Source organism: Nematostella vectensis, chromosome 12 (assembly GCF_932526225.1).
Source record: "Nematostella vectensis chromosome 12, jaNemVect1.1, whole genome shotgun sequence".
NCBI lineage: Eukaryota > Metazoa > Cnidaria > Anthozoa > Actiniaria > Edwardsiidae > Nematostella > Nematostella vectensis.
In genome coordinates this window covers 2281482-2296729 of record NC_064045.1, presented here as the reverse complement: position 1 = coordinate 2296729, position 15248 = coordinate 2281482, and the positions used below count along the sequence as shown (strand labels likewise).

The 15248-nt window shown below is 44.2% G+C and overlaps 17 protein-coding genes across 21 annotated transcripts; 10 read left to right on the top strand and 7 right to left on the bottom strand.

Annotated features, from left to right (window-relative positions):
* The first annotated feature begins 63 nt into the window (after positions 1-63).
* Positions 64-2146, top strand: LOC125557163 (histone H3). 2 transcript variants are annotated; one of them, XM_048719522.1, is made up of 2 exons: positions 64-621; positions 857-1069. In XM_048719522.1, the coding sequence occupies exons 1-2, from the start codon at positions 222-224 to the stop codon at positions 883-885; spliced, it is 429 nt and encodes a 142-aa protein (XP_048575479.1). In that variant the 5' UTR covers positions 64-221; the 3' UTR covers positions 886-1069. The 2 variants fall into 2 exon arrangements, with proteins under 2 accessions (XP_048575479.1, XP_048575480.1); XM_048719523.1 differs by lacking the exon at positions 857-1069 and adding an exon at positions 1904-2146 and having other exon boundaries at positions 66-677.
* LOC125557187 (histone H2A-like) lies at positions 1247-1780 on the bottom strand. Its single transcript, XM_048719547.1, has one exon. It carries the CDS (start codon positions 1673-1675, stop codon positions 1298-1300), a length of 378 nt encoding a protein of 125 aa, XP_048575504.1. The 5' UTR covers positions 1676-1780; the 3' UTR covers positions 1247-1297.
* On the top strand, positions 2037-2575 carry LOC125557207 (late histone H2B.L4-like). Its single transcript, XM_048719562.1, has one exon. It carries the CDS (start codon positions 2037-2039, stop codon positions 2403-2405), a length of 369 nt encoding a protein of 122 aa, XP_048575519.1. The 3' UTR covers positions 2406-2575.
* A 492-nt stretch (positions 2576-3067) lies between these two features.
* LOC125557233 (histone H4) lies at positions 3068-3618 on the bottom strand. Its single transcript, XM_048719584.1, has one exon. The coding sequence runs from the start codon at positions 3435-3437 to the stop codon at positions 3126-3128; it is 312 nt and encodes a 103-aa protein (XP_048575541.1). The 5' UTR covers positions 3438-3618; the 3' UTR covers positions 3068-3125.
* Positions 3619-3656: 38 nt separating this feature from the next.
* LOC125557141 (histone H3) lies at positions 3657-5687 on the top strand. 2 transcript variants are annotated; one of them, XM_048719490.1, is made up of 2 exons: positions 3657-4163; positions 4399-4611. In XM_048719490.1, exons 1-2 carry the CDS (start codon positions 3764-3766, stop codon positions 4425-4427), a joined length of 429 nt encoding a protein of 142 aa, XP_048575447.1. In that variant the 5' UTR covers positions 3657-3763; the 3' UTR covers positions 4428-4611. The 2 variants fall into 2 exon arrangements, with proteins under 2 accessions (XP_048575447.1, XP_048575448.1); XM_048719491.1 differs by lacking the exon at positions 4399-4611 and adding an exon at positions 5445-5687 and having other exon boundaries at positions 3660-4219.
* Positions 4788-5321, bottom strand: LOC125557192 (histone H2A-like). Its single transcript, XM_048719551.1, has one exon. The coding sequence runs from the start codon at positions 5214-5216 to the stop codon at positions 4839-4841; it is 378 nt and encodes a 125-aa protein (XP_048575508.1). The 5' UTR covers positions 5217-5321; the 3' UTR covers positions 4788-4838.
* LOC125557205 (late histone H2B.L4-like) lies at positions 5578-6116 on the top strand. Its single transcript, XM_048719561.1, has one exon. It carries the CDS (start codon positions 5578-5580, stop codon positions 5944-5946), a length of 369 nt encoding a protein of 122 aa, XP_048575518.1. The 3' UTR covers positions 5947-6116.
* A 491-nt stretch (positions 6117-6607) lies between these two features.
* LOC125557236 (histone H4) lies at positions 6608-7023 on the bottom strand. The gene has a single exon (XM_048719587.1). It carries the CDS (start codon positions 6975-6977, stop codon positions 6666-6668), a length of 312 nt encoding a protein of 103 aa, XP_048575544.1. The 5' UTR covers positions 6978-7023; the 3' UTR covers positions 6608-6665.
* Positions 7024-7149: 126 nt separating this feature from the next.
* On the top strand, positions 7150-9232 carry LOC125557166 (histone H3). Of its 2 annotated transcripts, none has more exons than XM_048719526.1 (2): positions 7150-7707; positions 7943-8155. In XM_048719526.1, exons 1-2 carry the CDS (start codon positions 7308-7310, stop codon positions 7969-7971), a joined length of 429 nt encoding a protein of 142 aa, XP_048575483.1. In that variant the 5' UTR covers positions 7150-7307; the 3' UTR covers positions 7972-8155. The 2 variants fall into 2 exon arrangements, with proteins under 2 accessions (XP_048575483.1, XP_048575484.1); XM_048719527.1 differs by lacking the exon at positions 7943-8155 and adding an exon at positions 8990-9232 and having other exon boundaries at positions 7152-7763.
* On the bottom strand, positions 8333-8866 carry LOC125557186 (histone H2A-like). The gene has a single exon (XM_048719546.1). The coding sequence runs from the start codon at positions 8759-8761 to the stop codon at positions 8384-8386; it is 378 nt and encodes a 125-aa protein (XP_048575503.1). The 5' UTR covers positions 8762-8866; the 3' UTR covers positions 8333-8383.
* LOC125557204 (late histone H2B.L4-like) lies at positions 9123-9661 on the top strand. Its single transcript, XM_048719560.1, has one exon. The coding sequence runs from the start codon at positions 9123-9125 to the stop codon at positions 9489-9491; it is 369 nt and encodes a 122-aa protein (XP_048575517.1). The 3' UTR covers positions 9492-9661.
* Positions 9662-10153: 492 nt separating this feature from the next.
* LOC125557234 (histone H4) lies at positions 10154-10569 on the bottom strand. The gene has a single exon (XM_048719585.1). It carries the CDS (start codon positions 10521-10523, stop codon positions 10212-10214), a length of 312 nt encoding a protein of 103 aa, XP_048575542.1. The 5' UTR covers positions 10524-10569; the 3' UTR covers positions 10154-10211.
* Positions 10570-10653: 84 nt separating this feature from the next.
* LOC125557137 (histone H3-like) lies at positions 10654-12715 on the top strand. Of its 2 annotated transcripts, none has more exons than XM_048719481.1 (2): positions 10654-11256; positions 11492-11704. In XM_048719481.1, the coding sequence occupies exons 1-2, from the start codon at positions 10854-10856 to the stop codon at positions 11518-11520; spliced, it is 432 nt and encodes a 143-aa protein (XP_048575438.1). In that variant the 5' UTR covers positions 10654-10853; the 3' UTR covers positions 11521-11704. The 2 variants fall into 2 exon arrangements, with proteins under 2 accessions (XP_048575438.1, XP_048575439.1); XM_048719482.1 differs by lacking the exon at positions 11492-11704 and adding an exon at positions 12539-12715 and having other exon boundaries at positions 10677-11312.
* Positions 11882-12415, bottom strand: LOC5498791 (histone H2A). Its single transcript, XM_001620415.3, has one exon. The coding sequence runs from the start codon at positions 12308-12310 to the stop codon at positions 11933-11935; it is 378 nt and encodes a 125-aa protein (XP_001620465.1). The 5' UTR covers positions 12311-12415; the 3' UTR covers positions 11882-11932.
* On the top strand, positions 12555-13210 carry LOC5498792 (late histone H2B.L4). Its single transcript, XM_001620416.3, has one exon. The coding sequence runs from the start codon at positions 12672-12674 to the stop codon at positions 13038-13040; it is 369 nt and encodes a 122-aa protein (XP_001620466.2). The 5' UTR covers positions 12555-12671; the 3' UTR covers positions 13041-13210.
* A 345-nt stretch (positions 13211-13555) lies between these two features.
* On the top strand, positions 13556-14160 carry LOC125557215 (late histone H2B.L4-like). Its single transcript, XM_048719569.1, has one exon. It carries the CDS (start codon positions 13622-13624, stop codon positions 13988-13990), a length of 369 nt encoding a protein of 122 aa, XP_048575526.1. The 5' UTR covers positions 13556-13621; the 3' UTR covers positions 13991-14160.
* Positions 14161-14505: 345 nt separating this feature from the next.
* LOC125557214 (late histone H2B.L4-like) lies at positions 14506-15110 on the top strand. Its single transcript, XM_048719568.1, has one exon. It carries the CDS (start codon positions 14572-14574, stop codon positions 14938-14940), a length of 369 nt encoding a protein of 122 aa, XP_048575525.1. The 5' UTR covers positions 14506-14571; the 3' UTR covers positions 14941-15110.
* Positions 15111-15248: the final 138 nt, after the last annotated feature.

Genomic DNA, 15248 nt, shown 5'->3' with positions numbered 1-15248 from the left:
ATCAGCCGACCTCTAAGGAAACGTACGGTGCCGAAATCTTAAGCTATGAGACAAAAGGCTAGACAACTCAACCAATCGTTAGTTTTTAGGTCATGAAATATGCATTCCGTGTTTTCGATCCGCCTCAGCCCCGCGCTCGGTATAAATAGCTCTAGAAAGCGACACGGTTTCCATCTAACGATTGCTCCATTGTAACACCTTGTAACATATTGTAACAAAAAATGGCTCGCACTAAGCAAACGGCTCGAAAATCAACTGGAGGCAAGGCTCCAAGAAAGCAGCTTGCGACCAAGGCAGCTCGTAAAAGCGCGCCAGCTACTGGAGGAGTGAAGAAACCTCACCGTTACAGACCTGGCACAGTCGCTCTCCGTGAGATCCGCCGATACCAGAAATCTACCGAGCTGTTGATCAGAAAGCTTCCTTTCCAGCGTCTAGTTCGAGAAATCGCACAAGATTTCAAGACCGATCTGAGATTCCAGAGCTCGGCCGTTATGGCTCTACAAGAAGCTAGTGAGGCCTACCTTGTTGGTTTATTTGAAGACACCAATCTCTGCGCTATTCACGCAAAACGAGTAACGATCATGCCGAAAGATATACAGCTCGCCCGCAGAATCCGAGGAGAACGGGCTTAGACACACCCAAGCTCATAAATTACAAACGGCTCTTTTAAGAGCCACCACATGATCAAAAGTCCAATATCAGTCTGCATCTCAAACGACAATTCCCTTTCCCGTGTTAAGGTGGCATTTCTATGGCACATTCCTAGCATATATGGAACTCGGCCGTTCCTCTGACATTTTACATAATTTTACTCATGCATTTTATTGACGCCTCCTTAGAGTTGGCGCTTGTTTACAAAACAAGCCTAATTCGCGAGTGGTATGACTTCTCATAATTTGTTTTAAACTCTTCGTATCATTCGTACGGGATTGACTCACATTTAGAGAATTTCAAAGTTTGTGCGCTTATTTTTATGGTCACCATAAGAGAGTAAGATTTTGTTTAGGTGTGTGTGCGTGCGCGCGCTAGTAGAGAATAATCGCTCGGTGCGTAGCTCGCCGTTTTCTAAGTAACACCGCCAAAGTAACCGCCCGTGCCGCTTAAAGTTTTGTCACCGAATACGTGCTGTTTATGTGGTTTAAGGGCATCTTCTAGAATAAGGGTATCGAATAAAAATACATGGGGTATTTTGCGATAAAAAAAAGTATTTTGAGTGATGATGTGGTCTTTGAACTTTTGTGCGATGTGGTGGTTCCTAAAAGAACCGTTTGTTTTTCAGCAGCCGAGTCCTGACTGCTCACTTGCTCTTTTTCTCGGTCTTCTTCGGGAGAAGAGATGCTTGGATGTTTGGTAGGACCCCGCCCTGCGCAATGGTAACACCATGCAATAACCTATTCAGCTCCTCGTCGTTTCTTACGGCAAGCTGTAGGTGACGCGGGATTATCCTCGTTTTCTTGTTGTCACGAGCAGCGTTACCGGCAAGCTCCAATATCTCAGCACTTAGATACTCTAGGACTGCAGCAAGGTATACAGGTGCACCGGCGCCTACTCTCTCAGCGTAGTTGCCCTTACGGAGGTGACGATGGATACGGCCGACGGGGAACTGAAGTCCGGCACGGGATGAGCGAGTCTTGGACTTGGTGCCCTTAGCTTTACCTTTGCCTCGGCCAGACATGATGATTTATATATAACTAAACAGTGGTTGAGTTGATTTAACGTCTGAATGTTGTGATGAGATCACTTAGCTGTACTGACTTTGCCTTTCTATTTATTCTGCATGCCGGATCGAAACGTAAAATTGCGTAAACAATAGATCTTTTGTTGTGTGTACAGCGCGTTTGCCGGTGCGCGGGGCGGTGACAAGCCGCATCTGCATATTAGCGAAAAACAGCCAATGGGATGGCTTCCATTCCGATCCGGTCAGTAACAATAGAGTTGTAAATAAAAGCGTACTCGCATCTCGAGTATTTACAATTTCTTTCTGAGAATCAGAAAATTAAGTTTCATTTGAGCACTCGGGCCTGTTAACAAACATCATGCCTCCTAAATCTGGTAAGAAACCCGAAGCATCTAAAGGCAAGAAAAACGTCGTAGCTGGTGACAAAAAGAAGCGCAAAGGTCGTCGCAAGGAGAGCTACGCCATCTACATTTACAAAGTTCTGAAGCAAGTTCATCCCGACACAGGAATCTCCAGCAAAGCAATGGGCATCATGAATTCGTTCGTGAACGATATATTCGAACGCATCGCTGCAGAGTCGTCTCGACTAGCGCACTACAACAAGAAGTCCACAATCAGCTCGCGAGAGATTCAGACTGCAATTCGCCTACTACTACCAGGGGAGCTTGCCAAACACGCCGTCAGCGAGGGGACCAAAGCCGTTACTAAGTACACCAGCAGCAAGTGATTCATTGCTCTATAGCAATAAAACGGCTCTTTTAGGAGCCACCACATAGAGAAAAGTTCAAGTCACATGCAATCTGACTATAACAAAACGAATATCCCCTGCCTCTCCCATAACAAACAACACAAAAACATATACACTACATATCTAGAGTCAACATGCACCTCTCCCTATAAAAAAAAAACAATAACAACCTCAACCGAAAGAGTACGCGCATACGCAAAACACCGAAAAGCAGATTTTTGATTCGTCGATAGAAAAAAAAAAAATAAAAGTCGCTTAAGGAATAGCATCGTTATTGTCAAGCATAAACAAGAAATGCAACCGCCACTAGACTCTATATTGATGATGATGTCTAGCTTCGAAATAAACACGGTTATATCTTTACGCGAGTTAAGACTCTATATTAGATGATAATGTTTAGATTCGATATAAACACAGTTTTATCTTAACGCGAGTTTGTGCAGAATCATTTAACTACAAATTTGTTGCGAAAGGCCTCCTATTGTTAGCTTGTTTCTTTACCTATTTGTTGGTATGTAAGTATTGGTTAGTTGTGCGTGGTTGTATGTTTGGTGCGCGAGTGATTGTTTAGTTTAGCGTTTCTAGTGTTTCTCTTATAACGAGATATTATCGATGCATTGGGACATGACTCTTGTCATATGTGGTGGTTCCTAAAAGAACCGTTTGTGTTTTGTTTTGAACTCTTGGAAGAGAAGTCGCTTAGCCACCGAAGCCGTACAGAGTGCGCCCTTGGCGCTTCAGGGCGTACACGACGTCCATCGCTGTGACGGTCTTTCTTTTGGCATGCTCTGTGTAAGTTACAGCATCTCGAATGACATTTTCAAGGAAAACCTTGAGGACACCACGGGTCTCCTCATAGATAAGACCGGAGATACGCTTCACACCGCCACGACGAGCAAGTCGGCGAATTGCAGGTTTGGTTATACCCTGGATATTATCACGCAGGATCTTTCGATGTCTCTTTGCTCCACCCTTGCCAAGACCTTTACCGCCTTTACCACGACCAGACATGTTTTTTTTTTTCTGCTGTTTGATGAATGAGTGAGAAATGTTCACTTGTGCTTGAATGAGCAAATGATGTGATTCCCTACTTTGTTGCAATAGTTTATAATAGCAATCAGCCGACCTCTAAGGAAACGTACGGTGCCGAAATCTTAAGCTATGAGACAAAAGGCTAGACAACTCAACCAATCGTTAGTTTTTAGGTCATGAAATATGCATTCCGTGTTTCCGATCCGCCTCAGCCCCGCGCTCGGTATAAATAGCTCTAGAAAGCGACACGGTTTCCATCTAACGATTGCTCCATTGTAACACCTTGTAACATATTGTAACAAAAAATGGCTCGCACTAAGCAAACGGCTCGAAAATCAACTGGAGGCAAGGCTCCAAGAAAGCAGCTTGCGACCAAGGCAGCTCGTAAAAGCGCGCCAGCTACTGGAGGAGTGAAGAAACCTCACCGTTACAGACCTGGCACAGTCGCTCTCCGTGAGATCCGCCGATACCAGAAATCTACCGAGCTGTTGATCAGAAAGCTTCCTTTCCAGCGTCTAGTTCGAGAAATCGCACAAGATTTCAAGACCGATCTGAGATTCCAGAGCTCGGCCGTTATGGCTCTACAAGAAGCTAGTGAGGCCTACCTTGTTGGTTTATTTGAAGACACCAATCTCTGCGCTATTCACGCAAAACGAGTAACGATCATGCCGAAAGATATACAGCTCGCCCGCAGAATCCGAGGAGAACGGGCTTAGACACACCCAAGCTCATAAATTACAAACGGCTCTTTTAAGAGCCACCACATGATCAAAAGTCCAATATCAGTCTGCATCTCAAACGACAATTCCCTTTCCCGTGTTAAGGTGGCATTTCTATGGCACATTCCTAGCATATATGGAACTCGGCCGTTCCTCTGACATTTTACATAATTTTACTCATGCATTTTATTGACGCCTCCTTAGAGTTGGCGCTTGTTTACAAAACAAGCCTAATTCGCGAGTGGTATGACTTCTCATAATTTGTTTTAAACTCTTCGTATCATTCGTACGGGATTGACTCACATTTAGAGAATTTCAAAGTTTGTGCGCTTATTTTTATGGTCACCATAAGAGAGTAAGATTTTGTTTAGGTGTGTGTGCGTGCGCGCGCTAGTAGAGAATAATCGCTCGGTGCGTAGCTCGCCGTTTTCTAAGTAACACCGCCAAAGTAACCGCCCGTGCCGCTTAAAGTTTTGTCACCGAATACGTGCTGTTTATGTGGTTTAAGGGCATCTTCTAGAATAAGGGTATCGAATAAAAATACATGGGGTATTTTGCGATAAAAAAAGTATTTTGAGTGATGATGTGGTCTTTGAACTTTTGTGCGATGTGGTGGTTCCTAAAAGAACCGTTTGTTTTTCAGCAGCCGAGTCCTGACTGCTCACTTGCTCTTTTTCTCGGTCTTCTTCGGGAGAAGAGATGCTTGGATGTTTGGTAGGACCCCGCCCTGCGCAATGGTAACACCATGCAATAACCTATTCAGCTCCTCGTCGTTTCTTACGGCAAGCTGTAGGTGACGCGGGATTATCCTCGTTTTCTTGTTGTCACGAGCAGCGTTACCGGCAAGCTCCAATATCTCAGCACTTAGATACTCTAGGACTGCAGCAAGGTATACAGGTGCACCGGCGCCTACTCTCTCAGCGTAGTTGCCCTTACGGAGGTGACGATGGATACGGCCGACGGGGAACTGAAGTCCGGCACGGGATGAGCGAGTCTTGGACTTGGTGCCCTTAGCTTTACCTTTGCCTCGGCCAGACATGATGATTTATATATAACTAAACAGTGGTTGAGTTGATTTAACGTCTGAATGTTGTGATGAGATCACTTAGCTGTACTGACTTTGCCTTTCTATTTATTCTGCATGCCGGATCGAAACGTAAAATTGCGTAAACAATAGATCTTTTGTTGTGTGTACAGCGCGTTTGCCGGTGCGCGGGGCGGTGACAAGCCGCATCTGCATATTAGCGAAAAACAGCCAATGGGATGGCTTCCATTCCGATCCGGTCAGTAACAATAGAGTTGTAAATAAAAGCGTACTCGCATCTCGAGTATTTACAATTTCTTTCTGAGAATCAGAAAATTAAGTTTCATTTGAGCACTCGGGCCTGTTAACAAACATCATGCCTCCTAAATCTGGTAAGAAACCCGAAGCATCTAAAGGCAAGAAAAACGTCGTAGCTGGTGACAAAAAGAAGCGCAAAGGTCGTCGCAAGGAGAGCTACGCCATCTACATTTACAAAGTTCTGAAGCAAGTTCATCCCGACACAGGAATCTCCAGCAAAGCAATGGGCATCATGAATTCGTTCGTGAACGATATATTCGAACGCATCGCTGCAGAGTCGTCTCGACTAGCGCACTACAACAAGAAGTCCACAATCAGCTCGCGAGAGATTCAGACTGCAATTCGCCTACTACTACCAGGGGAGCTTGCCAAACACGCCGTCAGCGAGGGGACCAAAGCCGTTACTAAGTACACCAGCAGCAAGTGATTCATTGCTCTATAGCAATAAAACGGCTCTTTTAGGAGCCACCACATAGAGAAAAGTTCAAGTCACATGCAATCTGACTATAACAAAACGAATATCCCCTGCCTCTCCCATAACAAACAACACAAAAACATATACACTACATATCTAGAGTCAACATGCACCTCTCCCTATAAAAAAAAACAATAACAACCTCAACCGAAAGAGTACGCGCATACGCAAAACACCGAAAAGCAGATTTTTGATTCGTCGATAGAAAAAAAAAATATAAAAGTCGCTTAAGGAATAGCATCGTTATTGTCAAGCATAAACAAGAAATGCAACCGCCACTAGACTCTATATTGATGATGATGTCTAGCTTCGAAATAAACACGGTTATATCTTTACGCGAGTTAAGACTCTATATTAGATGATAATGTTTAGATTCGATATAAACACAGTTTTATCTTAACGCGAGTTTGTGCAGAATCATTTAACTACAAATTTGTTGCGAAAGGCCTCCTATTGTTAGCTTGTTTCTTTACCTATTTGTTGGTATGTAAGTATTGGTTAGTTGTGCGTGGTTGTATGTTTGGTGCGCGAGTGATTGTTTAGTTTAGCGTTTCTAGTGTTTCTCTTATAACGAGATATTATCGATGCATTGGGACATGACTCTTGTCATATGTGGTGGTTCCTAAAAGAACCGTTTGTGTTTTGTTTTGAACTCTTGGAAGAGAAGTCGCTTAGCCACCGAAGCCGTACAGAGTGCGCCCTTGGCGCTTCAGGGCGTACACGACGTCCATCGCTGTGACGGTCTTTCTTTTGGCATGCTCTGTGTAAGTTACAGCATCTCGAATGACATTTTCAAGGAAAACCTTGAGGACACCACGGGTCTCCTCATAGATAAGACCGGAGATACGCTTCACACCGCCACGACGAGCAAGTCGGCGAATTGCAGGTTTGGTTATACCCTGGATATTATCACGCAGGATCTTTCGATGTCTCTTTGCTCCACCCTTGCCAAGACCTTTACCGCCTTTACCACGACCAGACATGTTTTTTTTTTTTTTTCTGCTGTTTGATGAATGAGTGAGAAATGTTCACTTGTGCTTGAATGAGCAAATGATGTGATTCCCTACTTTGTTGCAATAGTTTATAATAGCAATCAGCCGACCTCTAAGGAAACGTACGGTGCCGAAATCTTAAGCTATGAGACAAAAGGCTAGACAACTCAACCAATCGTTAGTTTTTAGGTCATGAAATATGCATTCCGTGTTTTCGATCCGCCTCAGCCCCGCGCTCGGTATAAATAGCTCTAGAAAGCGACACGGTTTCCATCTAACGATTGCTCCATTGTAACACCTTGTAACATATTGTAACAAAAAATGGCTCGCACTAAGCAAACGGCTCGAAAATCAACTGGAGGCAAGGCTCCAAGAAAGCAGCTTGCGACCAAGGCAGCTCGTAAAAGCGCGCCAGCTACTGGAGGAGTGAAGAAACCTCACCGTTACAGACCTGGCACAGTCGCTCTCCGTGAGATCCGCCGATACCAGAAATCTACCGAGCTGTTGATCAGAAAGCTTCCTTTCCAGCGTCTAGTTCGAGAAATCGCACAAGATTTCAAGACCGATCTGAGATTCCAGAGCTCGGCCGTTATGGCTCTACAAGAAGCTAGTGAGGCCTACCTTGTTGGTTTATTTGAAGACACCAATCTCTGCGCTATTCACGCAAAACGAGTAACGATCATGCCGAAAGATATACAGCTCGCCCGCAGAATCCGAGGAGAACGGGCTTAGACACACCCAAGCTCATAAATTACAAACGGCTCTTTTAAGAGCCACCACATGATCAAAAGTCCAATATCAGTCTGCATCTCAAACGACAATTCCCTTTCCCGTGTTAAGGTGGCATTTCTATGGCACATTCCTAGCATATATGGAACTCGGCCGTTCCTCTGACATTTTACATAATTTTACTCATGCATTTTATTGACGCCTCCTTAGAGTTGGCGCTTGTTTACAAAACAAGCCTAATTCGCGAGTGGTATGACTTCTCATAATTTGTTTTAAACTCTTCGTATCATTCGTACGGGATTGACTCACATTTAGAGAATTTCAAAGTTTGTGCGCTTATTTTTATGGTCACCATAAGAGAGTAAGATTTTGTTTAGGTGTGTGTGCGTGCGCGCGCTAGTAGAGAATAATCGCTCGGTGCGTAGCTCGCCGTTTTCTAAGTAACACCGCCAAAGTAACCGCCCGTGCCGCTTAAAGTTTTGTCACCGAATACGTGCTGTTTATGTGGTTTAAGGGCATCTTCTAGAATAAGGGTATCGAATAAAAATACATGGGGTATTTTGCGATAAAAAAAAGTATTTTGAGTGATGATGTGGTCTTTGAACTTTTGTGCGATGTGGTGGTTCCTAAAAGAACCGTTTGTTTTTCAGCAGCCGAGTCCTGACTGCTCACTTGCTCTTTTTCTCGGTCTTCTTCGGGAGAAGAGATGCTTGGATGTTTGGTAGGACCCCGCCCTGCGCAATGGTAACACCATGCAATAACCTATTCAGCTCCTCGTCGTTTCTTACGGCAAGCTGTAGGTGACGCGGGATTATCCTCGTTTTCTTGTTGTCACGAGCAGCGTTACCGGCAAGCTCCAATATCTCAGCACTTAGATACTCTAGGACTGCAGCAAGGTATACAGGTGCACCGGCGCCTACTCTCTCAGCGTAGTTGCCCTTACGGAGGTGACGATGGATACGGCCGACGGGGAACTGAAGTCCGGCACGGGATGAGCGAGTCTTGGACTTGGTGCCCTTAGCTTTACCTTTGCCTCGGCCAGACATGATGATTTATATATAACTAAACAGTGGTTGAGTTGATTTAACGTCTGAATGTTGTGATGAGATCACTTAGCTGTACTGACTTTGCCTTTCTATTTATTCTGCATGCCGGATCGAAACGTAAAATTGCGTAAACAATAGATCTTTTGTTGTGTGTACAGCGCGTTTGCCGGTGCGCGGGGCGGTGACAAGCCGCATCTGCATATTAGCGAAAAACAGCCAATGGGATGGCTTCCATTCCGATCCGGTCAGTAACAATAGAGTTGTAAATAAAAGCGTACTCGCATCTCGAGTATTTACAATTTCTTTCTGAGAATCAGAAAATTAAGTTTCATTTGAGCACTCGGGCCTGTTAACAAACATCATGCCTCCTAAATCTGGTAAGAAACCCGAAGCATCTAAAGGCAAGAAAAACGTCGTAGCTGGTGACAAAAAGAAGCGCAAAGGTCGTCGCAAGGAGAGCTACGCCATCTACATTTACAAAGTTCTGAAGCAAGTTCATCCCGACACAGGAATCTCCAGCAAAGCAATGGGCATCATGAATTCGTTCGTGAACGATATATTCGAACGCATCGCTGCAGAGTCGTCTCGACTAGCGCACTACAACAAGAAGTCCACAATCAGCTCGCGAGAGATTCAGACTGCAATTCGCCTACTACTACCAGGGGAGCTTGCCAAACACGCCGTCAGCGAGGGGACCAAAGCCGTTACTAAGTACACCAGCAGCAAGTGATTCATTGCTCTATAGCAATAAAACGGCTCTTTTAGGAGCCACCACATAGAGAAAAGTTCAAGTCACATGCAATCTGACTATAACAAAACGAATATCCCCTGCCTCTCCCATAACAAACAACACAAAAACATATACACTACATATCTAGAGTCAACATGCACCTCTCCCTATAAAAAAAAAACAATAACAACCTCAACCGAAAGAGTACGCGCATACGCAAAACACCGAAAAGCAGATTTTTGATTCGTCGATAGAAAAAAAAAATATAAAAGTCGCTTAAGGAATAGCATCGTTATTGTCAAGCATAAACAAGAAATGCAACCGCCACTAGACTCTATATTGATGATGATGTCTAGCTTCGAAATAAACACGGTTATATCTTTACGCGAGTTAAGACTCTATATTAGATGATAATGTTTAGATTCGATATAAACACAGTTTTATCTTAACGCGAGTTTGTGCAGAATCATTTAACTACAAATTTGTTGCGAAAGGCCTCCTATTGTTAGCTTGTTTCTTTACCTATTTGTTGGTATGTAAGTATTGGTTAGTTGTGCGTGGTTGTATGTTTGGTGCGCGAGTGATTGTTTAGTTTAGCGTTTCTAGTGTTTCTCTTATAACGAGATATTATCGATGCATTGGGACATGACTCTTGTCATATGTGGTGGTTCCTAAAAGAACCGTTTGTGTTTTGTTTTGAACTCTTGGAAGAGAAGTCGCTTAGCCACCGAAGCCGTACAGAGTGCGCCCTTGGCGCTTCAGGGCGTACACGACGTCCATCGCTGTGACGGTCTTTCTTTTGGCATGCTCTGTGTAAGTTACAGCATCTCGAATGACATTTTCAAGGAAAACCTTGAGGACACCACGGGTCTCCTCATAGATAAGACCGGAGATACGCTTCACACCGCCACGACGAGCAAGTCGGCGAATTGCAGGTTTGGTTATACCCTGGATATTATCACGCAGGATCTTTCGATGTCTCTTTGCTCCACCCTTGCCAAGACCTTTACCGCCTTTACCACGACCAGACATGTTTTTTTTTTTTTTTCTGCTGTTTGATGAATGAGTGAGAAATGTTCACTTGTGCTTGAATGAGCAAATGATGTGATTCCCTACTTTGTTGCAATAGTTTATAATAGCAATCAGCCGACCTCTAAGGAAACGTACGGTGCCGAAATCTTAAGCTATGAGACAAAAGGCTAGACAACTCAACCAATCGTTAGTTTTTAGGTCATGAAATATGCATTCCGTGTTTTCGATCCGCCTCAGCCCCGCGCTCGGTATAAATAGCTCTAGAAAGCGACACGGTTTCCATCTAACGATTGCTCCATTGTAACACCTTGTAACATATTGTAACAAAAAATGGCTCGCACTAAGCAAACGGCTCGAAAATCAACTGGAGGCAAGGCTCCAAGAAAGCAGCTTGCGACCAAGGCAGCTCGTAAAAGCGCGCCAGCTACTGGAGGAGGAGTGAAGAAACCTCACCGTTACAGACCTGGCACAGTCGCTCTCCGTGAGATCCGCCGATACCAGAAATCTACCGAGCTGTTGATCAGAAAGCTTCCTTTCCAGCGTCTAGTTCGAGAAATCGCACAAGATTTCAAGACCGATCTGAGATTCCAGAGCTCGGCCGTTATGGCTCTACAAGAAGCTAGTGAGGCCTACCTTGTTGGTTTATTTGAAGACACCAATCTCTGCGCTATTCACGCAAAACGAGTAACGATCATGCCGAAAGATATACAGCTCGCCCGCAGAATCCGAGGAGAACGGGCTTAGACACACCCAAGCTCATAAATTACAAACGGCTCTTTTAAGAGCCACCACATGATCAAAAGTCCAATATCAGTCTGCATCTCAAACGACAATTCCCTTTCCCGTGTTAAGGTGGCATTTCTATGGCACATTCCTAGCATATATGGAACTCGGCCGTTCCTCTGACATTTTACATAATTTTACTCATGCATTTTATTGACGCCTCCTTAGAGTTGGCGCTTGTTTACAAAACAAGCCTAATTCGCGAGTGGTATGACTTCTCATAATTTGTTTTAAACTCTTCGTATCATTCGTACGGGATTGACTCACATTTAGAGAATTTCAAAGTTTGTGCGCTTATTTTTATGGTCACCATAAGAGAGTAAGATTTTGTTTAGGTGTGTGTGCGTGCGCGCGCTAGTAGAGAATAATCGCTCGGTGCGTAGCTCGCCGTTTTCTAAGTAACACCGCCAAAGTAACCGCCCGTGCCGCTTAAAGTTTTGTCACCGAATACGTGCTGTTTATGTGGTTTAAGGGCATCTTCTAGAATAAGGGTATCGAATAAAAATACATGGGGTATTTTGCGATAAAAAAAAGTATTTTGAGTGATGATGTGGTCTTTGAACTTTTGTGCGATGTGGTGGTTCCTAAAAGAACCGTTTGTTTTTCAGCAGCCGAGTCCTGACTGCTCACTTGCTCTTTTTCTCGGTCTTCTTCGGGAGAAGAGATGCTTGGATGTTTGGTAGGACCCCGCCCTGCGCAATGGTAACACCATGCAATAACCTATTCAGCTCCTCGTCGTTTCTTACGGCAAGCTGTAGGTGACGCGGGATTATCCTCGTTTTCTTGTTGTCACGAGCAGCGTTACCGGCAAGCTCCAATATCTCAGCACTTAGATACTCTAGGACTGCAGCAAGGTATACAGGTGCACCGGCGCCTACTCTCTCAGCGTAGTTGCCCTTACGGAGGTGACGATGGATACGGCCGACGGGGAACTGAAGTCCGGCACGGGATGAGCGAGTCTTGGACTTGGTGCCCTTAGCTTTACCTTTGCCTCGGCCAGACATGATGATTTATATATAACTAAACAGTGGTTGAGTTGATTTAACGTCTGAATGTTGTGATGAGATCACTTAGCTGTACTGACTTTGCCTTTCTATTTATTCTGCATGCCGGATCGAAACGTAAAATTGCGTAAACAATAGATCTTTTGTTGTGTGTACAGCGCGTTTGCCGGTGCGCGGGGCGGTGACAAGCCGCATCTGCATATTAGCGAAAAACAGCCAATGGGATGGCTTCCATTCCGATCCGGTCAGTAACAATAGAGTTGTAAATAAAAGCGTACTCGCATCTCGAGTATTTACAATTTCTTTCTGAGAATCAGAAAATTAAGTTTCATTTGAGCACTCGGGCCTGTTAACAAACATCATGCCTCCTAAATCTGGTAAGAAACCCGAAGCATCTAAAGGCAAGAAAAACGTCGTAGCTGGTGACAAAAAGAAGCGCAAAGGTCGTCGCAAGGAGAGCTACGCCATCTACATTTACAAAGTTCTGAAGCAAGTTCATCCCGACACAGGAATCTCCAGCAAAGCAATGGGCATCATGAATTCGTTCGTGAACGATATATTCGAACGCATCGCTGCAGAGTCGTCTCGACTAGCGCACTACAACAAGAAGTCCACAATCAGCTCGCGAGAGATTCAGACTGCAATTCGCCTACTACTACCAGGGGAGCTTGCCAAACACGCCGTCAGCGAGGGGACCAAAGCCGTTACTAAGTACACCAGCAGCAAGTGATTCATTGCTCTATAGCAATAAAACGGCTCTTTTAGGAGCCACCACATAGAGAAAAGTTCAAGTCACATGCAATCTGACTATAACAAAACGAATATCCCCTGCCTCTCCCATAACAAACAACACAAAAACATATACACTACATATCTAGAGTCAACATGCACCTCTCCCTATAAAAAAAAAAACAATAACAACCTCAACCGAAAGAGTACGCGCATACGCAAAACACCGAAAAGCAGATTTTTGATTCGTCGATAGAAAAAAAAAATATAAAAGTCGCTTAAGGAATAGCATCGTTATTGTCAAGCCTTTCTATTTATTCTGCATGCCGGATCGAAACGTAAAATTGCGTAAACAATAGATCTTTTGTTGTGTGTACAGCGCGTTTGCCGGTGCGCGGGGCGGTGACAAGCCGCATCTGCATATTAGCGAAAAACAGCCAATGGGATGGCTTCCATTCCGATCCGGTCAGTAACAATAGAGTTGTAAATAAAAGCGTACTCGCATCTCGAGTATTTACAATTTCTTTCTGAGAATCAAAAAATTAAGTTTCATTTGAGCACTCGGGCCTGTTAACAAACATCATGCCTCCTAAATCTGGTAAGAAACCCGAAGCATCTAAAGGCAAGAAAAACGTCGTAGCTGGTGACAAAAAGAAGCGCAAAGGTCGTCGCAAGGAGAGCTACGCCATCTACATTTACAAAGTTCTGAAGCAAGTTCATCCCGACACAGGAATCTCCAGCAAAGCAATGGGCATCATGAATTCGTTCGTGAACGATATATTCGAACGCATCGCTGCAGAGTCGTCTCGACTAGCGCACTACAACAAGAAGTCCACAATCAGCTCGCGAGAGATTCAGACTGCAATTCGCCTACTACTACCAGGGGAGCTTGCCAAACACGCCGTCAGCGAGGGGACCAAAGCCGTTACTAAGTACACCAGCAGCAAGTGATTCATTGCTCTATAGCAATAAAACGGCTCTTTTAGGAGCCACCACATAGAGAAAAGTTCAAGTCACATGCAATCTGACTATAACAAAACGAATATCCCCTGCCTCTCCCATAACAAACAACACAAAAACATATACACTACATATCTAGAGTCAACATGCACCTCTCCCTATAAAAAAAAAAACAATAACAACCTCAACCGAAAGAGTACGCGCATACGCAAAACACCGAAAAGCAGATTTTTGATTCGTCGATAGAAAAAAAAAATATAAAAGTCGCTTAAGGAATAGCATCGTTATTGTCAAGCCTTTCTATTTATTCTGCATGCCGGATCGAAACGTAAAATTGCGTAAACAATAGATCTTTTGTTGTGTGTACAGCGCGTTTGCCGGTGCGCGGGGCGGTGACAAGCCGCATCTGCATATTAGCGAAAAACAGCCAATGGGATGGCTTCCATTCCGATCCGGTCAGTAACAATAGAGTTGTAAATAAAAGCGTACTCGCATCTCGAGTATTTACAATTTCTTTCTGAGAATCAAAAAATTAAGTTTCATTTGAGCACTCGGGCCTGTTAACAAACATCATGCCTCCTAAATCTGGTAAGAAACCCGAAGCATCTAAAGGCAAGAAAAACGTCGTAGCTGGTGACAAAAAGAAGCGCAAAGGTCGTCGCAAGGAGAGCTACGCCATCTACATTTACAAAGTTCTGAAGCAAGTTCATCCCGACACAGGAATCTCCAGCAAAGCAATGGGCATCATGAATTCGTTCGTGAACGATATATTCGAACGCATCGCTGCAGAGTCGTCTCGACTAGCGCACTACAACAAGAAGTCCACAATCAGCTCGCGAGAGATTCAGACTGCAATTCGCCTACTACTACCAGGGGAGCTTGCCAAACACGCCGTCAGCGAGGGGACCAAAGCCGTTACTAAGTACACCAGCAGCAAGTGATTCATTGCTCTATAGCAATAAAACGGCTCTTTTAGGAGCCACCACATAGAGAAAAGTTCAAGTCACATGCAATCTGACTATAACAAAACGAATATCCCCTGCCTCTCCCATAACAAACAACACAAAAACATATACACTACATATCTAGAGTCAACATGCACCTCTCCCTATAAAAAAAAAACAATAACAACCTCAACCGAAAGAGTACGCGCATACGCAAAACACCGAAAAGCAGATTTTTGATTCGTCGATAGAAAAAAAAAAATATAAAAGTCGCTTAAGGAATAGCATCGTTATTGTCAAGCCTT